At 39.7% G+C, this 26,646-nt stretch overlaps 3 protein-coding genes across 3 annotated transcripts; 2 read left to right on the forward strand and 1 right to left on the reverse strand.

The window, feature by feature from the left end:
- Window positions 1–2,313: 2,313 nt before the first annotated feature.
- On the forward strand, window positions 2,314–12,952 carry pmelb (premelanosome protein b). Its single transcript, XM_085259210.1, has 12 exons — window positions 2,314–2,453; window positions 4,294–4,389; window positions 4,585–4,731; window positions 4,939–5,067; window positions 5,558–5,719; window positions 6,010–6,342; window positions 7,672–7,899; window positions 9,337–9,474; window positions 9,579–9,681; window positions 10,849–11,054; window positions 11,155–11,245; window positions 12,521–12,952. The coding sequence occupies exons 1-12, from the start codon at window positions 2,393–2,395 to the stop codon at window positions 12,681–12,683; spliced, it is 1,857 nt and encodes a 618-aa protein (XP_085115336.1). The 5' UTR covers window positions 2,314–2,392; the 3' UTR covers window positions 12,684–12,952.
- A 541-nt stretch (window positions 12,953–13,493) lies between these two features.
- On the reverse strand, window positions 13,494–16,476 carry tuba1c (tubulin, alpha 1c). The gene is made up of 4 exons (XM_085260834.1): window positions 16,317–16,476; window positions 14,957–15,179; window positions 14,722–14,870; window positions 13,494–14,620 (listed from the first exon to the last, which is right to left on the reverse strand). Exons 1-4 carry the CDS (start codon window positions 16,317–16,319, stop codon window positions 13,640–13,642), a joined length of 1,356 nt encoding a protein of 451 aa, XP_085116960.1. The 5' UTR covers window positions 16,320–16,476; the 3' UTR covers window positions 13,494–13,639.
- Window positions 16,477–22,018: 5,542 nt separating this feature from the next.
- On the forward strand, window positions 22,019–26,646 carry LOC146551089 (tubulin alpha-1A chain). The gene is made up of 4 exons (XM_085260430.1): window positions 22,019–22,155; window positions 24,953–25,175; window positions 25,262–25,410; window positions 25,506–26,646. The coding sequence occupies exons 1-4, from the start codon at window positions 22,153–22,155 to the stop codon at window positions 26,484–26,486; spliced, it is 1,356 nt and encodes a 451-aa protein (XP_085116556.1). The 5' UTR covers window positions 22,019–22,152; the 3' UTR covers window positions 26,487–26,646.

The following is a 26,646-nucleotide window of genomic DNA, read 5'->3' on the forward strand; positions in this document are numbered from 1 at the left end:
ACGTTCAGCAGATGAAAAAGGTCTGATCAGGATTTGCTGTGAATGTGGACATTGTTTGAAAAGAGGTTTAAAACGTGTGGCCGTTTGGCATATGATACGGAGACAATAAAACTTTGAGCAGAGTGACTTTAAAGTTGGTGGAAGGACAAAGCCGGATGAATTTAAGGAGTCACAAGCCCTTCAGTAATCCTCATTAAGGTTGCATTCCTCCCATTTCTTTCTGCAGGCCTCGCTTAGCATTGTGTGTGACCTATTGTTAGAATAAAATGTAAAAAAAACCCAAAAAACAAACCCTCTCCATTGTGCATTTTACATAACATTTCAGATATTATGGTGTATCTCAATGCCACAGTGAAGCATATAACTGCTATAACTTCTACAGATTGAGAGCATTTTTAAAAATGCATTTATTTATGTTCAGTTTGTTATGATTTTGATTTGACAGCATTTCAGTGTAAATCAATACATAATAGAGATGGATCAGGTGACTTTTGGAGAGATTTAGGAGCTTTCATACTTACTTTTAAGACCAACAGAATGCAGTATCGTCTGTTCCTGGTGTATTGAACTCTGTTGAATCATTAAGTTGTCTTTCATTATGCTGGCAGATGATTTACATTAGATCTAAATACAATCAAAAAACAAACAAGTACAAAAAACAAATACAAAAAGCAGAAAACGTATAAAGGTTTGGATAATTACACAAGTAAACAGTTATAAACGTAATGATAATATTTGTGATATTTGAAAAAGTATATAACAAGTAATGACATTCATATGATAACACTTTAAGCTTTATCATATGAATTACTGTCAACAGTCCAGGATCAGTAACATGCAGCAGTTATTTTTGTACACTTTTGTGCTGTTATGGTTACAGAGTCTCTCTCTCTCTTCTTTCATACATTTTCATACAAAAAGGTAAAAGATTAAAAAAACAAACAAACCAATAAACAAACTAACCTCACATCATGCACACTAGTCCGTTTAGCTTCACCCTCATGATTTAAAGGGGATCCTGGTGTATCGTAACAAAGATTTTTATATATTTGTTCACGTTAATAATGCTTCAGAATAACTACAATACGTTTGAAGTGATGCAAATATGCAGGTACTGACAGTAAGCATTACATCTGAATACTTAGTAATAATTTTATATCACAATGTTGTCTATAGTGCTGGAATCTCGGTGTGCAACTGATGTTTTTGAACTCTTTTTAACAGTTATGATCAAAGACTCTCTTTATCTCTGCGTCGGTATAAAAACAAACAATAAATAAATCAAATTAAAGATGGATTGGACAGAATATGTGTTTCTCTCAATCTGATGAATATGAACAGATTGAAAGTTTCAGACATGTTTGTTTAAATGTAAACTTTATTTTTAAATTAAAATCTGAAGTTACATGTTAATGCAGAATTATTTTAATTATATAGTTATTACAGTTGCATAAACTAAATACTGAATCCAGGCTGAAAAATATTTTATTAGATGAAATTTAAAAAATTGACCATAAATTACTACAAATTATATTATAAGGTTATAAAATTAATTAAAGTAAAATAAATACTGATATGGGAGTCAGTTACCTTCATAAAATGAAACATTTGTAAAATAACATCAATTGTAATGTTGATGTCGAACTGAAAACGAAAGATTTTCAAATGATAGAAACTGAACTGAAAGGACGAAGTCGACTGAAAATTAACTGTAACTGAGCTGAACTGAAAAAAACAAACAAAGCCACATTAGCATGATAATAAATATCACTAATGTTTATTACTTGGTAATAAAAAAATTTAAGAAAAAAGTAAAATCAATGCAAAAATGCATTAAGTCCTTAGATGACATGTAGCTTAATGATACTTTAATGCCACTGTATCATTTTAGTATCTAGGTTGGCTAAACTGGAGCCTGAACCGAGTCTGAGTAATTAAGTACATAAATTATATGTTTTATATAGGTTTTATAATCAAAATAAATACTAATGTCAACTGTAAAAATGTACTGTAAAAAGTGAAATGTTTTCCTCTTAAATGTAGCGTAGAATGTGATGTTAGTAGAGTAATGCTAAGTAGGTCAATGCAGAATTTGAGTGAAAGTACTTACTAGACTTTTACTTGTGAACTTGTGAACCTATGTTAAATGTGGAATTACCGTAAACATTCCTTAAGTGATCGTGTGGCTCTTTCCCAGCTGGAGGTGTGACTGTAATCCCTGAGACGAGCTTTGACTCTATGCACACCAGGCCTGTTGCTTCAGGCGCCCCGAACTCTGAGTGGAGGAAGAAGGCGTTTCTGCTGCTAGTGCATCACGTGAGGTCAAACATCAGACCGTTTATAAAGCCAGTTTTCTGTTGCCTGCTGCTCACTAACGGGATATTTCACAGAGATGATGTGGACGTCTGCTGTACTTTTGGTGCTGGTGGCAGCAGCTTCACAAACTGTGGCAAGTGAGTAAAGAAAATGCTTTTTCATTTAAAAATGCTTTAAGCAGTAAGAGGAAGACGCAGAGTCACGTATGATTTAGATTAGAAATCTTCAGATTTAAAGAGAGAATTTTCAGTATTAGGATGAAATTTTGATTCAGCATCACAAACGTAAAAATGAACAAACAACCTGGAGAAAGCTTTAAAAATCAACTGTGTAAAAGTAGCTGAAGTATGAAGAAATATTAATAATTATAAATATGCCCAAGTTTCATACACTCCATTAATATTTAACTGGCATTTTACTGCCATACTGGAAGACTATTTTTATAATGTTGTGAGTTTTGGGTGTGTTAAAATGTTATTGTGTACTGTTATATGAATCTCTGCAAATAACTGAACCATTCATTTAAAGTAGTAGAAGTAAAGTAGTAGCATTCTGTTACTGAGATTGTAGATGTGAGTGATTAAAACATTACTATGTGTATTTTACACAGATTTAGTTACATTTTTATGGAATTCATTTGTCCACACAACAGTTTTAAATGTCCAAGTACCTTCAGAACCCCGAAGAATACAAATTTGATTTGATTTCTTTCATGTTATCCGTCATATTTGTTTTTTTAAACTAGAAAATTGCTCACTGTACAAAGAAAAAAATAATACAATCTATTTATTTCTTGTTTCTAAGCCACAACTCTTTAGATTATTTTATGAATATGGGGTAAAAATAGAAACATTTAGATGTGGTATTACCATGAAACTTGTGTAGATGATTATTTACACTGAGAATCTTATTTTTATATTACAAGTTTTCTGAAATGCAAATGAAGAATTATCTCTCTAAAATGGCTCTACTTTGCATACTTCCACAGAAATCTGTGAATATTTGATAAAAGCTTCTTCAGCATGTCTGTTTAATTTTGATCACAGGTTTCCTCAGAGAGGGAATTTAAACTTAATGTTTTGTCACTTCACAAATAAGAAATACAACCTGTGTAGTAACATAAAGAGCGACATGTATATGCAGAGTCATGTGTAATAAAACGGTACAATGTTGTGGTCAATAAGATGTGACCTCTGACCTCTTTACTCAACCATGCATGAAAGACATGACACATGAATAACACAGAATTCAGTCTTTGCAGAACAAGAAGCCAAACACTCACTTTAAAAACTTACAGTAAATAAAAAAGAGCTGGGAGTTACCGATTGCTGTAATAATTCCTCTTATCCAGCCTTTGAAGAGCTTTCTTCCTAAATGATGGGCAACAAAACCCAAAACTTGAATAAATAATAAAGTTGAGTGGCTGTCACTAAATTCTGCCTCAGCTCCGGAGTAAACTTTTTACACATCTAATGTTCACTCAAGGTTTTCCATGAATTGACTGAAAGAGGAAAGTGATTGCTGTAAAATAACTGAGGCTAAATTCATAATTGGAGAGTCTTTATCTGCCAATAGGTTTAATCCAAACTCAACCCAGCATGTGACGCTGTTAATCACACACACTCAGCTGAGCATCACATGAGAGGGATTGAGATCAGAGCTCCATACTGCAAAACCCCTCATTCATCTATTTATCCATCTTCAGCTATATTTTATAAATCAAATCATAGCTCCAGTAATAAATAAATAACAACAGTGACTTTTGGGCTGCTGTAAGAAACAACAAAGAGGTTTGTGAGAACTATAAAAGTTAGTTTTAATCACTGGGACAACTCCCTTTAATGGCACCCGTTCTGTTTAATTACTACCAGATAACAGAGAATTACAAGAAAGCTTTAAACCCACAGTAACAAATTAAATCTTTAGTATGGAGGAGAGTTTGTATTCTGTTTTAAATATTTATTTCCGATATTTCAGAGCCCAAAAATCGCTTCACTCGTTACCCGTCATGGAACACCAAGATGTACCCGATCTGGAAAGATGGAGACCCACGATACAAAGACTCTTGGAAAGGTACATCAGTTGTAAACTATCTCTTCTAAATCTAAATCTAAATCTAAATCTAAATCTAAATCTAAATCTAAATGTCTGTCTGTCTGTCTGTCTGTCTATCTTTAAAGATGTTTATTTTATTCATTTATTTGCTTTTTTATTGTCCTGAATGAAGTATTATACTGACAGATACTTTCATTTCTGTCTTTGGGACAGGAGGAAAAGTGACGTTTAATGTTGGAAATGATTCCCCAACTTTGACTGGAGCCAGAGTTACCTTCACTATTGACCTGCAGTTTCCACACAAACAAAAGGTGCTGCCTGATGGAGACGTGGTTTGGGCTGAAGACTGCGTAATCAATGGTAACGCATGCACGTTTGACCCTCAGTGACTTAATGCATTTATTTAATCAGTGCAATTAAAAGTGTTTTGCAGCGGCCAGTCCCCACAGGAAGAATAGTAATGAATTATAATAACTTTCCACATTGCACCATCACTTATTTAACAACAGCATGTCAGGGGCTTATCTGTGAAATCATAAATTATTAGAATCTCTCTTCCTGTTACAGGAACAAAGCATCTTGAGTCTGAGCCAGTATACCCAACACAGAACACAGACTGGGAGGCTGTGTTCCCTGATGGAACGCTAGTGAAAAAAGACAAGAAACCCGCCTACGTGTTTGTGTGGAAGACCTGGGGTGAGAGGAGCTCACTTCTATTAATAAATGAGTAGATGAATAACAAAATGAAATGCTTCTATGAGGAAAACACGACAGTGGTGAGGTGTGCAGTGGGAGTGGCAGACGGACTGAAGGTGGGGCTGTGATTACATTGTGATCTGTAGTGAGAACAGAGAACAAGTGGAGGAGAGCCTGGAGTGGTGGAGATGCTCTGGAGTGAAGAGGAATATATGTGTGTGAATTAGAGGGAAACAGGTGGAAAGGTAAACAAGGAGTAGAGGTAGTGAAGGCAGGTGAGTTTAAATACCTGGGTTTAAACATCCAAAGTAACAGACGATGCTAAAGAGAGGTGAAGAAACTTGAAGCTGAAACTTTTGTTTTCTTGTACTGAGATTTATTATGACTGTATATCTATATACAAGTCAGAAAGCATTGAAAAGCACTTCAGTTTCTCTTTAAACGATCTGTTCAGTGTTATCTCACTGGGCTTCTGCTGCTCATTTGGCAGGTCAGTACTGGCAGGTGGCAGACGGGCCCTCCTCCTCCCTGACTATCGGCACAGATGACATCCCTCTGGGCTCCTACACCATGGACATCGTTATCTACCACTACCGCAGCAAAGAGAAGTTCATTCCTTTGGGATATGCCTCCACACAGTTCTCCATCACTGGTTAGTAACAGACAGAAAACAGAAACATAGCGTTCAGGTCAGGCAAAGGAACAAAATAGTGGAATTATAATTTAGTAGAGATATGCATGAAATAAAATAAGAGTGCACTGCATAATAAGATGCTAACTGAAACATTCATCAAAAGCATAATAAATCTGTTTGTTGCTTAATAAAGCCTAAAATAAAGGAGTGAGGGGAAATATTTGCTCTCACGTTCTCTCATGATAGTCATGAAATGCAAATCTGTTGCTCATTTATTTGTTAACATCATGCTTTGGCGTCCTCCTCAGATCAAATCCCCTTCGCTGTCTCTTTGGACCAAGTCAATGACATCGAGGTGGCCGACATGCGCTTCATCCAGAACAGGGCGATCGCCTTCACCATCACTCTCCACGACCCCAGCGAGTACCTCAGCAACGCAGACATCACCTTCAACTGGGACTTTGGGGATGCAAGCGGGGCTCTGATTTCCAGAGAGCTGACTGTCACTCACACCTACATCAGCTCAGGCTCATTCAAACCTAAAGTGGTGATCCAGGCGGTCATCCCGGACAAGGCCTGTGACCCACCAGTGGATACCCCAACCAAGACCCCTGGTCCATCTAACAATCCGGGCACCACAGGTAGCACACAGTTATTAAAGGATCATAAAAATACTTAGTGAGTCTGAGTCATTTACTAACATGAAAAATATTATTCTCATTATTCTCTAGATTTAGGTTTGTTTTTTTCCATTTTTTTCTTTTCAAATGTCAAGTCAACACTGTGTCAGTATTATTATGCACATAGATGATTACATTAACTCTCACTTGCTGATGAATTCAACATTTGGAGTGAAAATATGAATTAAAACATAATAAAGTAGCCAAAATAAAGTGAATTTTGCCAGATCCCACAGCGAGTCACTCCACATGTTTGCTTTGGCAAAGTTTTATGCTGGAGGCTCTTCCTGATACAACCTTGCCCAAAGGGATTTGTGTCTCTAGCTGGAATTGAACCAGCGACCTTTGGGTTGCCAAAGTGAAAGTGTAGTTAAAATGCAAAGCACTACACTACATTTTATTTGTTTAATTCTCTTTATTTTACTTGGAAGTCCCATTGAAATAAAAATCTGTTTTACAAGAGAGATGCGGTCATGGTAGAAGTCATTCAGACTCACAGCATGTTAAAAATGTGACAAATACAACAGTGGAATTTACAAATACCCATAATAAAAACAATTAATGTTGCTTCCTTAAAATTCAGCAATAGATATAATAACATGTTTAAACTGAAATCTTTATGCAAAGTATATAATGTCTAAAAACTATCAACAAAACATGAAAGAACAACCAAAATGATTTTATATATAAAATAATAATGTGAGATATCAAATGAAGTTAAACTATGGTCAGGCTGTACGTTTATGTAATACCTATTTGAACCACAAGATGGTGCAGTTAGTTAATCATATCTTTCTTCAGGAGTTGAATGGGAAAAATCTCTTAAGCAAATGGGGCTGGAGCTAAAAAGAAAAAAGACCCCCCCCCCTCCCCCCAAACAAAACAAAACAAACAAACAGAAAAAATGTGCATCTGAAAGCAGTTTAACACAGCAACTTGTAAAACGCTGCCCCCTGGTGACAGGAGCAGCAATAATCAGAAGTTAAGTTCAAGATGAGCACAAGTTTAAAACATTAAAGTTTACTGTGAGCAAATACAGGAAGTGTTTTATAATATAAGGTAAAGAACTCCAGTGATCCACTATGAGTAAGAAAGTGGTGATGAAAGGGAGGAAGAACGATCTTTTTAGGGGAAGAAACCAACAAGGGAATGAGTCTGAGTGAAGGGCTGCCATCTGCTTTGATTGGTTCAGGAGTGAGGGAGAAGAGGAGAGAGAAATGCAGAGCAGACAGATAGATATGTGTGTAATACTGATCCTGCCTTCATGAACGTAAATGAATATGTTTGCAGTGAAAGCTCCTGTACTGGCGTCTGCTGGGCCTGTTCTGGTTTCCACCAAGTCAGTTGGTGTAAATGTCAACACTGGTCCTTCGGACACGGAAGAGGACAACACCGAGTACGAGGCCTCCACTGCCCCCAACACTCAGTTGGCCCAGGAAACGCCAACTGTGGAAAAGACTCCGTCTCCCATCAACCAGCTGCTAGCTCACAGAGAGGCGGGGAACAGGCTGACAGCAGGTGAGCAACATTTGCATGAAAATAGTCAAAAGTTTCCTGGAAGATAAATGTTTCAAGCTTAGCCACACATGAGGAAACATGTGCAGGATTCGTACACATAAAACTCACACAGACTTCTCATTAAAGCATTATGTACAGTTGTTTCATACACCTGGTCTCTCCATCATCCTCTTGTCCCTCAACCTCAAATCCAAACCTCAAACGGCAGTCTCTTCCTCTTGAGACGGAGTTCTTTGTTCCCACTGTGGCCAAGTGCTGTTCACAAGTGATCTGATTGGTCTGTTCGCTGGATTCTTTTGCTATATTATAGCTAAAATTTTAGGGTCTTTTGTTGTGAACTGGTGATTCATTGCATTACATACATTAAATATAAAATCTGAAATTGAACGGCCTGCTATTACTGAAACTTTAAAAACTATGGCAGAGATATTAACGCTTATAAAAATGTATTTTAGCATACATTAAGAGTCTAAATGACATTGTTAGATGTAAAAACTTGTAACCTGCACTGGACTTCTGCATTTCACACCAGCAGTTATAGATTCAAAAAGATTATATAAGGATAAAGATTTTAGATTCTAAATGTATAATGTTCAACCGTCTGTCACTTTTCCTTTTTGTCAAGCCGCTGAATGACTTGAGAGTGACTCAGCAGTCACGCCTTACAGTCATACATCAGTTGAGATTCTTGTTTTGCACAAAGAGACAATTCATGGATTACTTCATGCACACCATGGACTGGCAGCTGCCACGTGCATGCCGCACATGTCCATCTACAGACGTGGCTAGAGTGGATTAGAAAAATATCTGGGAATCTATTAAATATCTATTACTTTCAGATACTTTCCCTGTCAAATACTGGAGCTTATTAAAATGTGCAGAAACAACAAAGCATCCTGTTAAAGGGCAAACATATCAGCAAGCGAACTGTCAGATGATCAGGATAAGATCATTGAGTGATTTCCTCAAATGTAAATGTTTTTTGAAACACCACCATTGTACAAAGCAAGCTGAGCAAATTCAAACAGCTGTGTTGGACTTTATCATCTTTACATGCGATTTGCATGCTGGCTGGGAGATCTCAGTCCATTTTACCTTATTCCATGTGATTTGATTATGAAGCTACAAAACGCACCAAAATAAGAGTCGACATGTTAAAGGAGCAGTGAAGTAAGTAAGGAAATCCAGGAATAAACATGCATATAAACTAATCTTACTCCATAAATTTCATCTTAATAACCTAACAGCTGTCTGTCTTGCATTTTCTTGCTTTTGCATCAGTTTGCGCTCCTGATGCAGTTGTAAAATTAAAGATGTTGCAAATCTTGTTTCACAGCAGCCAAAACAATTTGCAAAAGTTGCTGATGTGTCTTTGGTGCAACTTACAAATGCCAGTATGAATTGTTTGTGCAATAATTCTCTGGCTGTTCTCACCAGACACTAAGCGCACAGTCACACTCACGGGACAAGCTCCAGTTGTTGTGCTGGTTAAGAGGGATGCCGACAAAAAATCCTCTGATGACGATTGTGTGATATATCGTTATGGATCCTTCTGCACCAGCATAGAAATATTTGGTGAGTTTTATTTGTACCCTTTTCCTTAAATGTAAAAAACACAGCCAGAGACAAATTAAAAGGTGATTATCAGTGAGATTCTTTCTCTGCGTCTTTGTTTTCAGAGGGAATTGAAAAAGTAGAGATTGTACACATGGACAATACAGTGATGGCAACACCCAGGATGAACAAAAATGTTTTGGATGTCACCGTGACCTGCCTGGGAAGGTGAGTGGTCCTGCACCATGTTTTAAGCTGCCACAGAATAAATGAAAGCCTCTAAAGGAAATCTAGTCATCTTATTACATTCACAGAGGTGGAACATTTCCAATAGTAAGAACGGTTTATACACAGGCTCCTTTGTAAACAGGCTCCAGATGGCTCCAAGCACTCAGCCTTCCTGATAACATTGACTGTCAAAGTGTTTCGTGTGTGAGTCTGAGGCCAAGGGGAGAGTAGCTGAACGTTTGTCTGCTTCCTCAGGAAGTTTTTGAGGGGATGATAACATAATCGTACAGATGATCTGCTAAGATATGAGCTCTGTCATACTGTAACCAAGTCCAACTAATTGAATCAGGAGAAATGGATCCTTTTTTAACATTAAAATCTGTTTTCAGTGTCTATTTTTTATTATAGTCGATTGTAAATGGCTATGAAATAGAGAAATAATAACCATGTTAATTAGAAAGCAGCAGATTTTGATCTTATTCGCATAACAGCATGAATTATTTGCACTGCATTATTATGTGGTGCAAATAACTATATCTAAGACACTATGGATTCACGACTGTCCCTGCTTATATGATTCCAAACAAGAAAGAAAATCCAGACATGCAGAAACAATTTGACCATGTGAAGTCCAGTCTACTTTGTCCTGCTTACAGGTCTCCTGTTCTACCACAATATGAATGTGCTGAATAATTAATGTCTTCCATATGAGGCCTCAGCTTCCTATATGACTAATATGTGATTTTGGCCTTTATGTATGTCTTTAGTGATAAGAAATTAGGGGAAAGGATAACCATTATAACACTCATCAGTATATACACTATTTTTTTTGTTTCAAATGTTCTTTTCCCCCCTTTTACTTCTGTTCTTGGTTGTTATTATTATTATCAAACCTATTTAAGCCTTCTCTTTGTGAAAAGAAATTTGGCTTCGGAAGAAAAGAACCAGAAGAAAGTTGGCTTAAAGGGAATCGAAAGAAAGTTAAAACATTTAAGACGTTTAAGACAGTTGAACCAGTATCTGATTAAGAACTGGTTATTTTGAACTCTGGGTAGTGCAAAGCTATTTAGTAGAGTCCAAGAATCAAAGCAAGAACCTCTAAATGAGTAAAAATAGGCACACTTTAAAGTGTACAGTTAGATTTTACTCACTTTCTTTCTCCTGCAGCCTTCCCAAAGAGGTCTGCAGTGTGCTTTTGGATTCTGAGTGCTTGAGGCCAATTCACTCAGTGTGCAACATGGTGGAGCCATCAGAAGAGTGCCAGCTGGTACTCCACCACTTCCTCAATGACTCTGGTGTCTACTGCATCAATGTTTCCTTGACCAATGATGTCAGTTTAGCTGTAACAAGTGCCAAAGTCCACGTTGACATGGGTATGCAACATAACCCCCCATACAACAGTAACATGAATTGATTTGGTTTGACAGCATTTGATGTGTCTGCTTCGACCTGACAGTGTGATCCTTGTTTCAGGCTCTGGTTTGTCCTCGTCTGAAATTATCGCCATGCTGCTGGGTGTCCTGGTATTTGTTCTGGCAGTCGGAATAGTGGCATATTCTTACAAGTAAGAACTCCAACTTATTTCTAGATGGCTGTTTTCTTATTACCTCCACCAAGGAGGTTGTTTTTGGTAGTGATTGCATGTGTGTGTGAGTAAAAAAGTTTTCAAGGTCAACTTGATTGAACTTAATGATTTATTGGTGGAAAAATGGACAAAAAGCCTTATAACTTTTAGAAAGTGCTATATAGAGATTTAAAATATCATGCCACTCATGACCTCTTTCCTCTGCGTCAAGGTCAAGAGATTGATGTGAAAGTCAGAGTGATAACAACGTTATATAGATCTGTTTAAAACTCTGTTTCTTACTGCTATTGTTTGTATTGATAACAAAAAGATATATAGGGAATGATATATGGGGATTCAACATTTAGTAAAGGACAATGGTTATGATTTGTTATTTATGTTACAGTAACATGTTATAACAATTTAAATACATGTCAACTTGAACACGTGCAAAGTTTCTGAATAAATATTATTTTTTGCAAAACAAAACTTCAAAAATATTTTCACATTTTCAACTAATTTCACTTTATTTTATTATATATTATATTAAAATATAATATATGCAACATATAATACTATTCCCTTAAAAGTAAATATTGCCCAGAGAGTGAGCTGCCTTTGCGAAGGGTTGTGCTCTCGAAGTGCTTCTTGTTTCATATATTTTAAGAGGAATACAGAGGAATAGGGTAAAAATAATATGCAGCCAACAGCTAACTTAGATATCATCATTAAGCTCGTTATGAAAGGTCGAAACAAAAATGAGAAATCAAAGTGTTTATTTGTAGCAGGCTGTTAACATGTCCAGTATTTTAACTGACTCGGTTGAGGAACCAGCCTAAAGCAGCCATAAGAGGAACTGTGGTTTTTCACATGAAGGTGACCACTTGTGCTACGTCACTGTGGTTACATCCATCTTTGATATACAGTCTTTGATGCACAAACATGACAGGTTGGTAAAAAGACATACAAATCTGTAGGCCTTTACTTTGGGGCTGAACATGTAGCATAAAGAGGTTTTTTTATTGAGTTTTTCTTTGACAAACAGAAGCCTGCTGCAGCAAAAAAAGACACCAAAAGTGTAATGAGAGTGAAAAACACAACATTACTGTCAGTGAACTTAAAATCGTTAAAAGGTTATGTAGAGTGGAAGTGATGTGCATATAAGAATCTATTGGTTTACTAATGAAGGCAACCCTGTTAACATTATTATTTCATACTTTAACATGAATAAATCATAAATGCTTAAAAATAGCCTGTGATTGTTTTGCTCGACAGGCGCTTTAAGTCCTACCGTCCTCTGAAGGAAGACGTCACTGTGTCTGGAGGCTCACAGCTCCACGGGGCTCAAAGCACCTCTGGACCCTCATCTTTCTGGAACATCCTGAACCGGCGAGGAGTCGTGGACAACTGTCCTCTGCTGCAGGACAAGCCGGTGTGAATCGTCACAGCCTCACACAGCTAAATACAAGTGGTTATGGGTGTCACAAGCACCGGGGATGTTTTTTTTAAATACTTTCTTTAAGCATCTGTTGAATTACAGACACTGATGTGTTATATTTAGGATGAAATCAAACAATTTCCTAGAATTATACCTTAGACATGCGCTGATCTTTTTTTTGTACCTACTTAAAGCAAGTGTGGTAGATATAAATGCATAAATCTGGACAAAGTTTGAATGTTTTTTCAATAAACATTACTTAAAAGAGTTGTCTTTCATTTATGTTTTTGCCAATAAAGTGACTACACTGATGCTCTGCAGAGCTTATTGGGGGATTAAAGAAGTACTTCCCAATACCTTTCTGTATTCATGTAAAATCTGACCCTGCATTCCTTCTCATTCTAACTCTTCATTAGTAAAAAGTAGAAAAAAGAGAATTACTATGTGGCAACCAGAGGACTGCACAATTAATTAATTTTATTTCTCATCACTGATAAATAACAGCTTTGAGATACTGATATATTCTTTCTAAATTGTTGATGATTATTCACGCATGAATTAATGACACCAAGTAGAAAAAAGTACTGGGTTTCTGTTGAAGTAATTGAAATTGAAACCAATTAGTTGTCCAGCTTCTGATTATAATAGACATTGTTAATGTTTAAGAAAACATAATATATCCACGTATATATTCTGACAAGCTTTGAGCTTTAAATACAGAATCTTCAAAATTATAGCTCAAAATTTGGAGTTGCATCATTTTGTTGTTGTAAATATGTATTTGGGTTGAATAAACACAGGGCAAAGGACTTCACATCACAGAGGTTTTATTTAGAAGACAGCCAAACTTGACATTTTCAGGAGTTTTTAGTCTTAACAGCCAAACTGACAAACATTTCTGTTTGGAATGCATTCAAGAACACATTGCAATCAATTATTATCTGTTAATGCTTGTTTTAATACTCCTCTCCTTCCTCCTCTCCCTCACCCTCAATGGAGTCGACTCCCACCTCCTCATAATCCTTCTCCAGAGCTGCCATGTCCTCTCTGGCCTCGGAGAACTCTCCCTCCTCCATACCCTCACCCACGTACCAGTGAACAAAGGCACGCTTAGCGTACATCAGATCGAACTTGTGGTCGAGGCGAGCCCAGGCCTCTGCAATAGCAGTGGTGTTGCTCAGCATGCACACAGCCCTCTGGACCTTGGCCAGATCTCCACCAGGAACCACAGTGGGGGGCTGGTAGTTGATGCCAACCTTGAACCCAGTGGGGCACCAGTCCACAAACTGGATGGTGCGTTTGGTTTTGATGGTGGCAATGGCAGCATTGACATCTTTGGGCACCACATCACCACGGAACAGGAGGCAGCAGGCCATGTACTTGCCGTGACGAGGGTCACATTTCACCATCTGATTGGCTGGCTCAAAGCAGGCGTTTGTGATCTCAGCCACTGAGAGCTGCTCGTGGTAAGCCTTCTCTGCAGAGATGACTGGAGCATAGGTGGCCAGGGGGAAGTGGATACGGGGGTATGGCACCAAGTTGGTCTGGAACTCTGTCAGATCAACATTGAGGGCACCATCAAAGCGGAGGGAAGCAGTGATGGAGGACACAATCTGACTGATCAGCCTGTTCAGGTTGGTGTAAGTAGGACGCTCGATATCGAGGTTCCTACGGCAGATATCGTAGATGGCCTCATTATCTACCATGAAGGCACAGTCAGAGTGCTCTAGGGTGGTGTGGGTGGTCAGGATGGAGTTGTAGGGCTCCACCACAGCGGTGGACACCTGGGGAGCTGGGTAGATGGAGAACTCCAGCTTGGACTTCTTGCCGTAGTCGACAGACAGACGCTCCATCAGCAGGGAGGTGAAACCAGAGCCGGTGCCACCGCCGAAGCTGTGGAACACCAGGAAGCCCTGAAGACCAGTGCACTGATCAGCCTGAGGACAGAGAGGAAGAGATGACAACCAGGCATGAGTTACTTCATTCAATAATTTAATTCGTATATACATTTTATACTAGCTGCTTTGAATTCACCCACCAGTTTGCGGATCCTGTCCAGAACCAGGTCAATGATCTCTTTGCCGATGGTATAATGTCCACGGGCGTAGTTATTGGCAGCATCCTCCTTGCCTGTGATCAGCTGCTCAGGGTGGAACAGCTGGCGGTAGGTACCAGTGCGTACCTCATCTATGCAAACAGCATTACATTAGTTTTTCTTTAAAGATTTTTTAATTTTCCTACATTATTGTTCAGCGAGCGGTGATGACACTTACCGATGACAGTGGGCTCCAGGTCCACAAAAACAGCTCTGGGGACGTGCTTTCCAGCTCCAGTCTCACTGAAGAAGGTGTTGAAGGAATCGTCTCCTCCTCCGAGAGTCTTGTCACTGGGCATCTGTCCATCCGGCTGGATCCCATGTTCCAGGCAGTAAAGCTCCCAGCAGGCATTGCCGATCTGGACACCAGCCTGACCAACATGGATGGAGATACACTCACGCTGTGGAGAGAAAAGAAAAAGAAGAAGGTCATCTATCTATATTTAATTTGGATTTTATTCCACATTTTGTCACTGCTTTTACATGTAACCTCTCTCAAGACATGCATCTTAAAATTGGACACATTTTGTTGCTCCCTCTATCTGAGATGAGCAGTGCAGCAGGAGGTACCTCCCTGCACCACAAACAGCAGGGAAAAGAAATGCCTTACAGCAGCAGCCCCCCAGAGGCAGGACGCTCTCCCCTTCCCTCCAGTGTTTTTTGTCCTCTTGTCCTTTTATCCCTCTTACCTCTCCCCCTCTTTTGCAAGCAAAAGCACACATGCAAATTGATTTCCCTGTTCAAATGCACACAGCCTGGAATATTCCACTTGCTTCCATGTCTTGAGGATGCAAAATCACAGTGAAGAAAACATAACATCAATCTAGCTAATTAGATCTATGTCTTTTTGTAATGCACAAAACCTTAATTTGGTCCTAATAAATCATCATACAGAACACAAATCGTCTTCGAGAGTGTAGGTTTATTTAATATTTCAGGACAAATATAAAAATAGAGGCATTTTGTTGTGTCAATTTATTTTCTTTAACCTTTAAATTAAATTACATTAAAAACACATTTGCTGCTGCATCCTATGAATTAAAAATGATAGCTGCAATTTAATTTCTCCATCCATCCCCACCCAATCTGCCCCTCCCTGCCTTTAAACAGGGTCGTGCGTTTGTAAGGTGACAGATTTATGATTTTTACGTGTTAAAATGACAAAAAATGTGATTATTGACATAAATAATGCTATTCATTTATATGAAAAGCAGCTCTACTGTCTTTATTGTCAGTCTAAACAACGCCACTCTGTGCATTGTTCTCATCTCTACACAATGCCAATCACATCGTGCCACTGCCGCAGACCAAATCTGTGCATCATCTGTGTAATACGATTTGTTTTCACGCTAAAATATATCTATATCGAGTGTTTCGGTAACACTTGCTATTCTATGCGTTTATGTGTCTACTGAGTTTTAAAAATGGTTTTCTAGCGATGGGAAACCCGTTCAACAACCGAGACACCGGCGCCTGACTAACCTGAAATTCCACCTTACAAAAACGGTTTCAGAGACGAACGAAGGGAAATATCTTACCATGATTCCGTCTGAGGCTCAAAGAGGAAGAGGAGAAGGAGAAAATGTGAAGAAAGAGGCTTTTTTTTTTTTAAAAAAAAGGGTCTGTTTGGGTTGCGTGTTGTACCCAACGGGGTCGATGCAACAACTGCTGAATGGGAGGGCGGCGCTACCAGATTTATACAGGCAGGGCAGGGGATTTGCTCCTGTGCACGGAGGAAAAAAACGCGTTTACTACCACCATTTGGTGGCTGATGCAGTTCTGACATAGCTCCTAAATGTTTTTGCAATTAAATAAGAGAAGTACAATATATTAATATTTTAGAAGCCAGCAATGAAATAAGAAAAATATAAATATCGTGATTCTTACTAGTGGATATGTGGGTATGTTACGTTTTTTTGTTTTGTGAAAAATATTCTCATACATTACATGACAAGAAAGACTGTCCACGAGCTCCTTGCAATGTAAATTTTAATAGCAGCGGCAGAAGAAGAAGTCTGAATTTCATTTCATTTTCACTGAATAAAGGGCTAATTCAAACAAAGCTCATTTATTATGCATAGAGGCTTGAGCATCTATTATTTAGGTGTGGCAAGCTGCAAACCAATACAAAGCTGTCCTCTTTGGTGAGATTTCGACTGTAAATATTTGTGGATTTTATTGTTTATTTTTCCAGAAATGTAGTGCATTAATATTGATGCTTTTGCTGCATCCACCCCACAGGTGCTGGTATCATCCGGGCACCCAATGTTGCAGGAGTCTGCCATGGTATCTGCCTGCCATGCCAGCTCCTCGGCTCTCCTCCCTCTTTGTCCTAGATTCTCTGCAATGATGTCATTCAGTGGGCCGATCACGTGGCTGCATGTCCGCCTGTGTGTCTGTTGTTCGGCAGCACCCAGTGTGGGTTGAGCTTCTTCTGGTTCTGTCCAGTTTGAGGAACTGAAATTGGCTGAACTGCAGTTTATGTGACATAATGGCTGTGTTAGAGAACCTAAACGCCACTAAGACTTAACAGTCTGCAGTTACAACATTAAAACCCGTCCCTTTAAGCTATCTGAAAATCCAGTTAAGAATGGGAGTCACCTGAAAAGGCATGTAGCTTAATGCTTTTAAGTAAGGCTGAAAGAAAAGGGGGAAATCCTTGATGCAGTATAAACTAGTAGCCACCTAAATGTGGGTTCTCTCATTAATTATTCAGCAAGGCAGTGAGGATGTATGATTTACAGCCAGCCTTTAGTGGTTGCTACACTCAAAATGAACTGCAGGAGATGAAAGAGAAGGACAGGAAGCAGCAATGGCTGACAGCCAGGACTTCTTGAGAGAACATTCTCCACTCCCCTTCCTCCTCCTCCTCCTCAGCAGCTGTGAAACAGGGAGGGTCTAAGCAGCTGCTCACCAAGAGGAGAGAGGGAGGATGGGAATGCTGTAGAGATGGGAGTGGTCCTTCATGGCGTTGAAACTTACCGCAATGCATCCTGCAAACTGGGAATCTGATACCCGACAAAGTGACCGAGCATGTTTTCCACCTGTCACAGCAGAGCTCGCATGCTGATGGCTTTAACGCAGGTGCAGGCAGATCGACGACATGGATGTGTATTCATCCTCTAGGACAGAAACAGAGAAGCATTTCGAGCTTTTGTCTGTGTGAGGCTGTTAGGGCGGGGCATCGCCTCACAGGAAAACTGGACTGGAAGAAAATTAATAAATAAATATAAAATAAGAAAATCAGAAAAATAAAAGCGATGATAATTTAGCTGAGAATGTAAGCCAGATTTCTGATGTAGGTCAGTATATTGAGTGCACATAAATCACAGCATCTCACATAAAGAAACACAGCTAACACACAATCCAAAATCACTGCGTAACTGCTGTCATTTAGTTTTTAGATCTAGATTGCATCATTGAAATCTGCATTATAAAATATGCACAAAATATAAAATATAAATAATGTGTACGTAAATGGAAATAGCAAGTTTGTGTGGGTACATTAGGGATGGAAAAGAATGAAGGCAACAATAGTTTGCTCAACCTCAGATCTGTGGCATCGTATATTGCAAAAATAAATAATATAATGCACTGGTTTCCAAATGTTACATTGTGAGACAACTATATTTGATTAATTAATTATTAATTTAGTGCAGGAGCACTCTGCATGCATTCTTTTTCTCACGCTGCTCACCAGTTCAAGCATTTCACCAACAGCTTCAGCTGGCCCGGGGATGTCAATGGCGCTCAGCTGGAGCAGATCATCAATCAAGAAAAGTCGGTGATAAATACATGGATGACACACTTGAAGTCAAAGAATTTAATCAGAGAACAACACCACAGATTGCTAAACTGTAATAAAGTGTTTGATAAGCATTGAGGTCTCTGCACAGTTACAGGAAGAATGATTTTATTACCATTTAAACAACAACCTTGAATCAAACACTGCTTGAGCTTCAGTCACGGTGGATTGTTAATAGCTAACCCTTTACACCATTCTTGGTCATATAAATCCTGGAAACCACAAATCCACAAGTACCAAAGTCTAAGCACAACATCACAGCATAACGGAAATACTGATCACGGAACGACTACATTAAGTATTTGAAGGTAAACCTTAACAGTCCCATGAGGGTTTGTACTTCCCTGTACAGGAATGTTCTTTACTTAGAAAAACGAAATAGAAAAACTGAGTAGGGGAGACCGGGGATAGTTGTAACATTTTTGACATTTCTGTCTGTAAATTGGAGCTCTTTTAAGGTAGTGGATTCAAAATGTAATGCAAAGTATTTACATGTCTCTGCTATTAAATAGTGCAGCTATTTTCTCTGCAGCACAATTACCCATTGCATGGTATGGCCTCAAACACGAAGAGTGAAATGTTACAATTAACCCCATAGTCTGGGTTAGTTGTAACATATCCTGGGGTAAAATGTAACACAATGAAATAAGGGTACTGACAAAACATTAACATGTAATCTTTGTTTATTCAACACATGAATGCACTTAGAGCCATTTATGTAGCTATGTGTGTGTGTGACAGAATGCAGAAATCTAGCTTTTGAACATATTCCAACCCCCCAAAAAAGACAAATTATGGAATTTTCTGCAACTGAATATTTCATTAATTTTGGTTGGTCTTCCTTGAGTTTGGCCTCATTGGCTCAGTGAAATAAAGTAGAAAAACTTACTTTTTGGCATACAAATTACTTTTTTTCATGTTAAATTGTCTGTGTTTGACGAAATGTGCTGATTTTTCACATGTGATAGCAGAACTGAGTTGGGCATGCACAGGATGAGTCACATCATTTGAAACTTAGCCCTGATTGGAGAAATTGGAAGTGTTACAACTGACCCACGTTATAGCTATCCCCGGTCTCCCCTACTATTATGCTCCTGTGTATCTGGGCAAAATGTATGGACATCAGTATTATAAAAATGGTAAAGGTGTGTAAAGTTTTTACAGATGTTAAGTCTGAGGGTTTTCCCCATCGGCGTCTATGCGGAGTCCCCCGATGTAACCATTAAAAAGAACGCATGATTCACTTTTCAGACTTGGAAGCTATGTCCGTCTTTTATACAATCTGTGTTTTACATACACTGTGTGGCAATACGCTTGCTCAAAAATTCCAGGTGGCATGCTTGGTCCAGATGTTAACCCACAAGAATCGCTGGTGCCCATCTCCAGCTCGGACAAACCGTGAGGGTTGCGTCACGAAGGGTCTCTGGCATCAAAAGGGTGGATGACATATAATATTGCTATATGATCAGCTATGTTGTTGTTGGAGATGATGGCACTGATGGAAGGACACGAGGCACAGCTGATGGTAGCAGAGCTATGAGAGGCAAGGTTGAGATGGTTTGGACATGTGCAGAGGAGCAGTAGTAAATATAATGGGAAAAGTTATGTTGAAGAGAGCTGTCTGGCAAGAGGAAATGGGGAAGACCAAAGAGAAGATTCAGGAATGTAGAGGGGTCAGTGTGAGAGGAGAGGATGCAAGGGGATAGGGTGTTTGCACATGCAGTTTATATGGAGCTATAAACAATATTAACTAAGCTATAAAATATAATATACAAAATCTAAGTAACGGGTAATATAATCATAATCATATATACTCAAAAGTGTTTAAACAACCTTCAATTCAATAACCTGTGCCATGTAAGCAGAGGATAAATCAGGATGATAAGAGGTAAAAAAACAAACAAAAACGTGGATTTTTTAATGCTGACACAACTGTTTCTTGGGATCCTTTTTTAGATGATGAGAAAAGACAATAAAATCTAGTCTCGTTTTCCATCTGCTGTTACTGTAAACACACATCTCTCGGGTCTGAGTCTCAACATAAAGCAGCCCCTCGTTCAATGGGATACCACTTGGGACTCTGGGACAACTGTTGTCATAGAGTTTCATTTGTTGTTAGAAACCAAAGTGCTTAACTCCCTGCCAGTTGGCCCATGAAAACCAATTTATGGTCCGTTTCACTGAAATCTGAAGGTTTAAGAAACCAGAAGAGCCGCATTCACAGTCTTAAGAAAGAGTGATGCTTTGGATGAAGTGCACCATGCATGGAATCAGTCAGCCCCACCCTGACATCCTCACGACATTTTTAAATTTTCACTGGCTCGATAAGACAAGGATGCATGCACATGTAGGGAAGAAAAAGCCTGTTTCTTTACAGACCGAGGAGTGATGATAGATTTTAGGAAAAACGTGGCTTATATCCCACCACAGAGGCAGCTGCAGTGCAGGCCCTTAATGCTACTATTTAAGCTGGACCACGTGACCACCAGATAAAGGCGGTCTATGTGGATACTGGTGTGTATCCAGGCAACTCCTTTATTCATTTCCTAGCAACCGTTAAATCTTGGGAGGGGGGCTGGGGGTTGGGCGTCGTTGGCCTACATGTCCCTCATATATGACTGGGCAGTTTGACCTCTTTTATCTGAAGAAGACAGGAAAACAAAGCCAAATGGCTGTTAATCTGCTCAATAAAACACCACATCTACCGTATCATGTAGAAGGCAGTAAATTTTGAACAGTATGTAAAAATCTGTATGCATGAAAACATACAAAGGTCATATCAAAAATACATTTAACAGTGATGGTTTGATAATAACTAAAGTTTTGTTGTTGCCAGCCAACGTGGATGGGTGTTTAAACTCCTCTTTAGGTTAACTGCAAATGCACATTTTATAATATAGCCTTAAGGAAAAGTAAGACACTGGAAGATCCATATATATCCGGTGAAAGGCTTGAAATTCAGTCTGATGGTAACAAATTGGAGGGGCGATTTGAAGAAAGATTAGCTGATTGATTTTGTATTGGAAAATGTGAAATAAAATAAGATGTATTATGGATAAAACCTGATAAAATCAATTATAAATAAAAGTGAATACAGTTTTCACTTTTTAAGTGTTTCTTGAATTTTATTATAAGCCTTCCTATTAGTTATTCTGTTTTTGTTTATTAGTTTTAGCATGAGGAGCGACATATGGAGAGTTTGTGTAGAGCAGCCGGGTCTGTCTGGCACAAACATGCTGAAAATTACGCAGCATTTTTCCCATAATCAGAGGCGCCATGCTTGCAGCACAATACGGCAGGATAGTAGGGTGGGGTCTGCTGGGCGGTCCTTGCAGTGAGGAGAACCGCTTATCCAATCGAAAGCCGCGGAATGATTCGAAACGTCAGACTGACGGGAGATTGGCCAATAGGGCGCAGCAGCCACCGGCGCCGGGTCTTCCCTTGCATATATACCTCTGTCCATCCTCATGTGCGCCATTATCTCTTACATCGACCCCATAACAGTCGAATTGTAAGACTGCTTATCGAGGAGCTTCTGCCAACCTCCACCGCGACTATAACATAACAAAATGGTAAGAACTTTTAAAAAAGCTTTGTTAACAGGCCATACTTGAGGCACACTTAAAAAAAAAGAAGAAGGTGGGTGTGATTTGTAAGTTGAGCTCTTATAACGGAGGGTTGCTTTACCTTTAAATGAAAAGTGGGATTTAAAACTGTGTGGCTGATTTTGCTATATAGATATTCAATTTCTTGCAGTGTAGTGTGGGGGGTTTTAGTCCCAGCTTGAGATGGGGAGATGCTCTGACGCCTTTCAATTGGGGGACGTGGCGGGCAGACCGAACAAAAGAGGTTTTCAGGGGTGGACAGAGGGAATAATGGAGGCTTCAGTCCAGCCGGTGACTCTGCGGTATTTTATTCTCTCACTGGCATGACAAAAGCCCCGGTCATCACTAGTCGTGACCGCGACGGGCTGTAAGGGCACGGCACTGGCAGGGAGAATGGCATTAAGCTGTATCAGCTTAAAAAGAATGCCCCACACCCACAGTAACCCAATCCTTAGGGAAAACTGGATGAAAATGCCCTGTCAGCGCGGCAAGCCATTAAAAATGCATGCGAGTAACGGACTCTCCCGGGCTGATAGTTACCGCACTGATGCACAGCCAGCCACCTAGCAGATGTACAGCCGGCAACCTAGTAGTATTTTCTGTTATAACGGTTTAGTTTCAGTGATGAGTCGAAATCAGTGGCATTAACATATAGACAGACCTAACACTGAATTAAAATGATCAATTCTCTGATGGCAAAGATGGCGTAACTTGGGGGGGGGGGGGGGGGGGGGGGGGGGCGCAAAACCGCATTTTGGGGCTAAACTGGCAAACTTTTGAGCCATTTTTCCACATTTGACTGGTGGTTCAACGCATGCAGTTATTATGCTGTGAAATCAATACCCGTGGGCAGGCCCGGCCCTAACCAATCTGGCGCCCTAGGCAAGATTTTAGGTGGCGCCCCCCTACATCGGCAGTGTAGTGTATGTACTCACAAGAAACTGAATAGCTTTGTCTTTGACCTTTTTTTTTACTTAAAGAAAGCAAATTCACAATCAGAATAATTAACAAGATAAAAAAATATACGAATAAATAAATGAATACAAAAAGTAAAAAATGAATATATGAAATACAATAAATTTTACATACATAAACACAATAAAACGTGTCAACAAGTTGGATAAAATAAATTAAAAATACAATATAAATAAGGCAACAGGAAGACCGCTTGATGCTGCTGCATCATGGCTGGGTTGTGCTGCTGATGCTGCATCACTGGTGGGTTGTGCTGCTGAAGTGGAGGCAGCAGCGGTAGATGTGGTAGATGGCCCAGGGGTGGGATTTAGAAACTTCAACAGTGTATCTGAAGAGAGGAGTATGTGACACCACTGAGTATTAAAGTCTAATAATAAAAACATATGATTCCAGGAATAAAATGAAATGATATAATATAAATGAAAAACCAAAGAGATATATGTATGATGTTAACTGATATGCAAATTAGATTAGATTCAATTTATTGTCATCATTACAGTGAAATGCTGAATAGCAGAATGCAAAGTAACAGTATAATATCATATGAGAATGTTATGTTATGATTATCTTTGACCGAATCACAGCAGTGCTCATATTAAAAAACAGCATTCCCTCTCATGTGATATTGCTTAATTAACACTAATGATGTGCACTTTAACAACTAGGCTTTCAACTATAATATATACAGGGGTGGAAAAGTGACTATTACCTGCAGGGTAAACGTTAGCTAACCAGAAGGCAATAACAATGTAAACAAAAAACACCTGCTTAAAAGATGAATACAAATGAGGAATGGTGGGAAAGGTGGGAGTACTGTAATTACCTAACGTTACATTATTATTTTCCATAACAATTTAGCCCTCTCCACAATATTAACTGACGTTAAAACAGTTAACTAGCTATTTATTGATTAGCAATTAGCGAATCATGTAACATTAGCTTAATGCTAAAAATTTAGGTTACTATCACATTCAGACAAATAATTTCATGTAGGCTAACGTTACCTACCGCTGTCTTTTTCTCGTTTCTCCTCCTCTTCTTTTCTCTTTTTTCTTCCCTGGCCACCTGACAGTTTTGGCCGTTTTGACATCTTGTGTTGATTTTTTGATGTGGTGACGTCCAAAAGGAACCATGATACGGGAAGGGAGGGGGCGCACCGTGCGGGGATTATTTGTTGTAACAAATAATATTTCTATTAAATAAGCTTTACTTTGCATTTTAATTAACGTGGGATTATTTTTTGTATGTAGAAATAATAGTACCAACTTTTTTTTTTTTTTTTCAACATTTGTGGCACTGGCGTGGTGCCCCCTGATGGACCGCGCCTTTAGCATTTGCCTATACGGCCTATGCCACGGGCTGGCCCTGCCCGTGGGCATTACCACTATGGCTGCCTTGCTTCCTTGACTAAACTTTTCTCCTTTAACGGCTCAACCTTTTCTAATATTCACGCTTCCCAACGAATTTCAACAGCCCCGACGTCATCGGTTGCCAGAGTGAAGGGTTTGTCGCATAGCAACGAGGTTCCAGACACAATCCAGTGCACCTGTTGGGCGGGAAAAAAATAAGACTAGTTGTTGCTAATAAAAGAACATGTTTGGATCAGTAAAAGTGACTCTCACCCAAAACAACTGAATGAAGAAAAACACTTTGAACAGTTTTGTCCTTTGTTTTGTTTGCATAAATAAATTATTTTATTTTTGCATAAATAAATAAATAAATAAATGAATACATTTACAGCTAAATTAACCCCCCCCCCCCTTATCGCTTTGTTTTCTTCTCTCCACAGCGTGAGTGTATCTCCATCCACGTTGGTCAGGCTGGTGTCCAGATCGGCAATGCCTGCTGGGAGCTTTACTGCCTGGAACATGGGATCCAGCCGGACGGACAGATGCCCAGTGACAAGACCATTGGAGGAGGAGATGATTCCTTCAACACCTTCTTCAGTGAGACTGGAGCTGGAAAGCACGTCCCCAGAGCTGTTTTTGTGGACCTGGAGCCCACTGTCATCGGTAAGTGTCATCACCGCTCGCTGAACAATAATGTAGGAAAATTAAAAAATCTTTAAAGCAAAACTAACGTAATGTTGTTTTCATAGATGAGGTACGCAGTGGTACCTACCGCCAGCTGTTCCACCCCGAGCAGCTGATCACAGGCAAGGAGGATGCTGCCAATAACTACGCCCGTGGACATTACACCATCGGCAAAGAGATCATTGACCTGGTTCTGGACAGGATCCGCAAACTGGTGGGCTAAATTTACAGCAGCTTGTTTCAACTTTATCTTCAGAAAGACAAATTAAATAAAATAATCACTGGTTGTCATCTCCTCTCTCTCCTCAGGCTGATCAGTGCACTGGTCTTCAGGGCTTTTTGGTGTTCCACAGCTTTGGCGGTGGCACCGGCTCTGGTTTCACCTCCCTGCTGATGGAGCGTCTGTCTGTCGACTACGGCAAGAAGTCCAAGCTGGAGTTCTCCATCTACCCAGCTCCCCAGGTGTCCACCGCTGTGGTGGAGCCCTACAACTCCATCCTGACCACCCACACCACCCTAGAGCACTCTGACTGTGCCTTCATGGTAGATAACGAGGCCATCTACGATATCTGCCGTAGGAACCTTGATATCGAGCGTCCTACTTACACCAACCTGAACAGGCTGATTGGTCAGATTGTGTCCTCCATCACTGCTTCCCTCCGCTTTGATGGTGCCCTCAATGTTGATCTGACAGAGTTCCAGACCAACTTGGTGCCATACCCCCGTATCCACTTCCCCCTGGCCACCTATGCTCCAGTCATCTCTGCAGAGAAGGCTTACCACGAGCAGCTCTCAGTGGCTGAGATCACAAACGCCTGCTTTGAGCCAGCCAATCAGATGGTGAAATGTGACCCTCGTCACGGCAAGTACATGGCCTGCTGCCTTTTGTACCGTGGTGATGTGGTGCCCAAAGATGTCAACGCTGCCATTGCCACCATCAAAACCAAGCGCACCATCCAGTTTGTGGACTGGTGCCCCACTGGGTTCAAGGTTGGCATCAACTACCAGCCCCCCACTGTGGTTCCTGGTGGAGATCTGGCCAAGGTCCAGAGGGCTGTGTGCATGCTGAGCAACACCACTGCTATTGCAGAGGCCTGGGCTCGGCTCGACCACAAGTTCGATCTGATGTACGCTAAGCGTGCCTTTGTTCACTGGTACGTGGGTGAGGGTATGGAGGAGGGAGAGTTCTCCGAGGCCAGAGAGGACATGGCAGCTCTGGAGAAGGATTATGAGGAGGTGGGAGTTGACTCCATTGAGGGTGAGGGAGAGGAGGAAGGAGAGGAGTACTGAAAGGGACCTGAAGGCATTAGTTAAAAAGGAAATATTTGACTAAAATGTTTCCGTTAAAGCATTCCAAATACAAATGTTTTGTCATTTTGGCTGTTCAGTTCTAAACCCTTGGAAATGTCAAGTTTGGCTATGCTCTAAATAAAACCTCTGTGATGAAAAA

This window comes from Mchenga conophoros, linkage group LG20 (genome assembly GCF_057382185.1).
Source record: "Mchenga conophoros isolate Kocher_MC1m ecotype Shallow Benthic linkage group LG20, M_conophoros_male_GT1.1, whole genome shotgun sequence".
Taxonomy (NCBI): Eukaryota; Metazoa; Chordata; class Actinopteri; order Cichliformes; family Cichlidae; genus Mchenga; species Mchenga conophoros.